Source organism: Austrofundulus limnaeus, unplaced genomic scaffold (genome assembly GCF_001266775.1).
Source record: "Austrofundulus limnaeus strain Quisiro unplaced genomic scaffold, Austrofundulus_limnaeus-1.0 Scaffold310, whole genome shotgun sequence".
In the NCBI taxonomy this organism is placed as follows: Eukaryota; Metazoa; Chordata; class Actinopteri; order Cyprinodontiformes; family Rivulidae; genus Austrofundulus; species Austrofundulus limnaeus.
This window is the reverse complement of record NW_013952712.1, coordinates 298380-301546: the sequence shown is the minus strand read 5'-3', so window position 1 is coordinate 301546 and position 3167 is coordinate 298380. Positions and strand designations below refer to the sequence as shown.

Genomic DNA, 3167 nt, shown 5'->3' with positions numbered 1-3167 from the left:
TATGGTGTGAGTTAATTTTTGGTTCATGTTAATGTTAACTATAGACCAGTAATGGTTAATTTTACTAGTTAGGTGTAGAGGTATGGTGTGAGTTAATTTTTGGTTCATGTTAATGTTAACTATAGACCAGTAATGGTTAATTTTACTAGTTAGGTGTAGAGGTATGGTGTGAGTTAATTTTTGGTTCATGTTAATGTTAACTATAGACCAGTAATGGTTAATTTTACTAGTTAGGTGTAGAGGTATGGTGTGAGTTAATTTTTGGTTCATGTTAATGTTAACTATAGACCAGTAATGGTTAATTTTACTAGTTAGGTGTAGAGGTATGGTGTGAGTTAATTTTTGGTTCATGTTAATGTTAACTATAGACCAGTAATGGTTAATTTTACTAGTTAGGTGTAGAGGTATGGTGTGAGTTAATTTTTGGTTCATGTTAATGTTAACTATAGACCAGTAATGGTTAATTTTACTAGTTAGGTGTAGAGGTATGGTGTGAGTTAATTTTTGGTTCATGTTAATGTTAACTATAGACCAGTAATGGTTAGTTTTAGGGAAAATGTCTGGGTTAGGTATAAATACAGTTACAAAAATGAATGGAAGTCAATACAAAGTCCTCAGTTTGATGCAAATACAAGGATGTGTGTGTGTGCACACATGCAGTGTGCGCTGTTAGCCTGAGATGTGTGAAGTCACCGGAGGGGAGGGGGATGTAGATCCGCTTCTCCAGCCGTCGCCGCAGCGCCTCGTCAATGTCCCAGGGAAAGTTTGTAGCAGCGAGAACCATCACCATCTTAGACGGGTCGTCATTTTCCAGGGCTCCTCCCACACCTGCAAACCAAACAAATCTATAAGTACAACAGAAAAAGCACAAAAGCTACAGTTTATCTCGGGTTAATTATGCTTCTCTGTACTGCATCCATGCTGCTTTCATTTTTAAGTCTTAAACTGAGACCCATTAAATTTCTTTCTTGGGTAAACCCTTAGCATCCTGGACTGACTTCATGTTTTCACGTCTATGGCACTAACCGTCCATCTGAATCAAAAGTTCTGATTTGACCCGACGGCTGGCTTCATGTTCATCAGACGTCCCTCTTCTGCCACAAATAGAGTCAATTTCATCTATAAAGATGGTTGTTGGAGCGTAAAATCTAGCCTGTAATACACACACACACAATGAGAAGTGGATCAAAAAGAAAAAAAAGAAAGAAAAACAGTATATTGCATATAAAAAGAGCCACAGCTGGTTTACTTATATGTTTATATTTACACTCACCATTTCAAACAGCAAACGAACAAGTTTTTCAGACTCTCCCCTGTATTTGGAGGTCAGAGTGGAGGAGGACACGTTGAAAAAAGTAGTCCCACATTCTGTGGCCACAGCTTTGGCCAACATGGTCTTCCCGGTCCCTGGTGGGCCAACCATCAACACACCCTGAGAGGAAACGCTTACTGTATCAGATGCAAAAACTAATTTGTGTTTAAAAAATAAATAAATCAGTAAATAATCACAAAGAAAGCACCACTCTATCAACACTGTTGGCCGAAAAGTCATTCTTTGCTGCTGCTATGTGTTCACGTCACCACGCCTAACTGAATTTAGACAGTTTGACAAAAGGATCAATGCTGCATTAAATATGGAGCAAGTCAAATACAAAGATATTTTATTTAAAACAAATCCATGAAACCATACTTGTAAAGGATACGCCTACAATATACCCAACTCTTTATAGTTTGTTACTGCATCTGTTTTGTTTCTCTTGGTATGGAGATCACAGGAAAAAAGTTTTTGATCACATTTTTATAAAACTGCAGCCCCTGATGCCCCCGAGTCCGTTCACATCAACATGTTTCCTCTAAGCTGTCTCAGACTGACTGATTCAACATAAGTGAACAGATGAAATTAATGGAGCAGTGTCAGCAGAGAAGGTGAAGTGGACAAACTGTAACAGCCTGTAAAGTATGTGGCAATATCAGCCGACTTGCACTCCCATTTTTTAACCTTATTGATCCTTTTGCTCCTCAGCTCATCTAGTTTTCTATTAAAAAAATCTGTACTGCATCAGTTAAAAATGTAAAAAGCTCTTTTTTGTTYGTCTCTGAAAAGCAGATGATACTGGTCCTCTCACATGCTGAGCCCAAGGCAGGGGAAACTTCATTTAAAATAAGCCGACACTCATTTAAAAAAGAAAAAAAACCTGTAGTTTTAGGGAAATTTGTGTGGACAAACTTTCTTTCTTAAAAACAGACGACATCATAAAGCATTAAAATAAGTTTTTAAACAAGTTACAAGATCTGATTTACAGCCATGTTTTAAAAACGACACTCTGAAAACACATCCAGCTGTGTAAACAAGTTGTTTTTGAGCGTGTACCTTCCAGGGTCGACGAATCCCTTTAAAGAAGTCGGGCATCCACATGGGCAGCACCACTGCTTCTCTCAGCAGCTTCTTAGCATCTTCTAGATCAGCAATGTCTTCCCTACAGCCCACAGAGAGGAATCAGCAAAAAGCACAAAACAAAAACCTGCCTCCAGCAAACCCTACAGGATGTCAGTCAGAGTGTGTCACTGCACCAGTGTATGTTCGGGTTACGAGACACTATATCTCTCTCCAGCGAGTCCACCAAATCAGTGTCGTATCCTGTGCCGTCAAACTTCTTCTGCTCTCCTTCTCCTTGTGAATCTGTTTTTTTACCCTGCAGGGGAAGAAATTATAAAAATATAAAGCTAAGAACCACATCAGGTCATATTTCCATCGACTCAGCTGCCAATCGACTGTCTGACCTTATCGTCTTTGGCTTTAGCTCCCCGAGCCTCTCGGAGCCCTGCTGCTTTAAGGTTGGGCTGAGCGCGAGCCCCTGGTCCTGCGCCTCGGTGCTGCAGACCTGGAGATTCCTTCTTCTGCTGCTGCTGCTTCACAGCRCTGTTGGGCCGCTTCACTGCAACAGGATTCCTACAAAGATGCGTGATGAACACATCTGCTGATGGGTAACCGTTATAACGTATGTTATGGCAATATTTATTTAAAAACAGAGAGAAATACGTGGTCCAAGAATGAAGGTACTCCGTGGGATGATCAGCTGAGTTTTATTGCAACAACAGGAAACACAGAGAACGTGGCCTGTCTCTGTGCCTCTCTGTCAGTCTCCACACTGCTCACTGTCTAACTC

The 3167-nt window shown here is 40.3% G+C and overlaps 1 protein-coding gene across 1 annotated transcript in view; it reads right to left on the bottom strand.

Annotated features, from left to right (window-relative positions):
* katnal1 (katanin p60 subunit A-like 1) overlaps positions 1 to 3167 on the bottom strand; it is a gene marked incomplete in the record, with an annotated part of 16907 nt that overhangs the window by 5759 nt on the left and 7981 nt on the right. Inside the window, 6 exon segments of the mRNA XM_014021902.1 lie at positions 694 to 828; positions 1027 to 1153; positions 1274 to 1432; positions 2372 to 2477; positions 2572 to 2693; positions 2782 to 2950. Of these exon segments, the coding sequence (XP_013877356.1) occupies positions 694 to 828; positions 1027 to 1153; positions 1274 to 1432; positions 2372 to 2477; positions 2572 to 2693; positions 2782 to 2950 (818 nt within the window).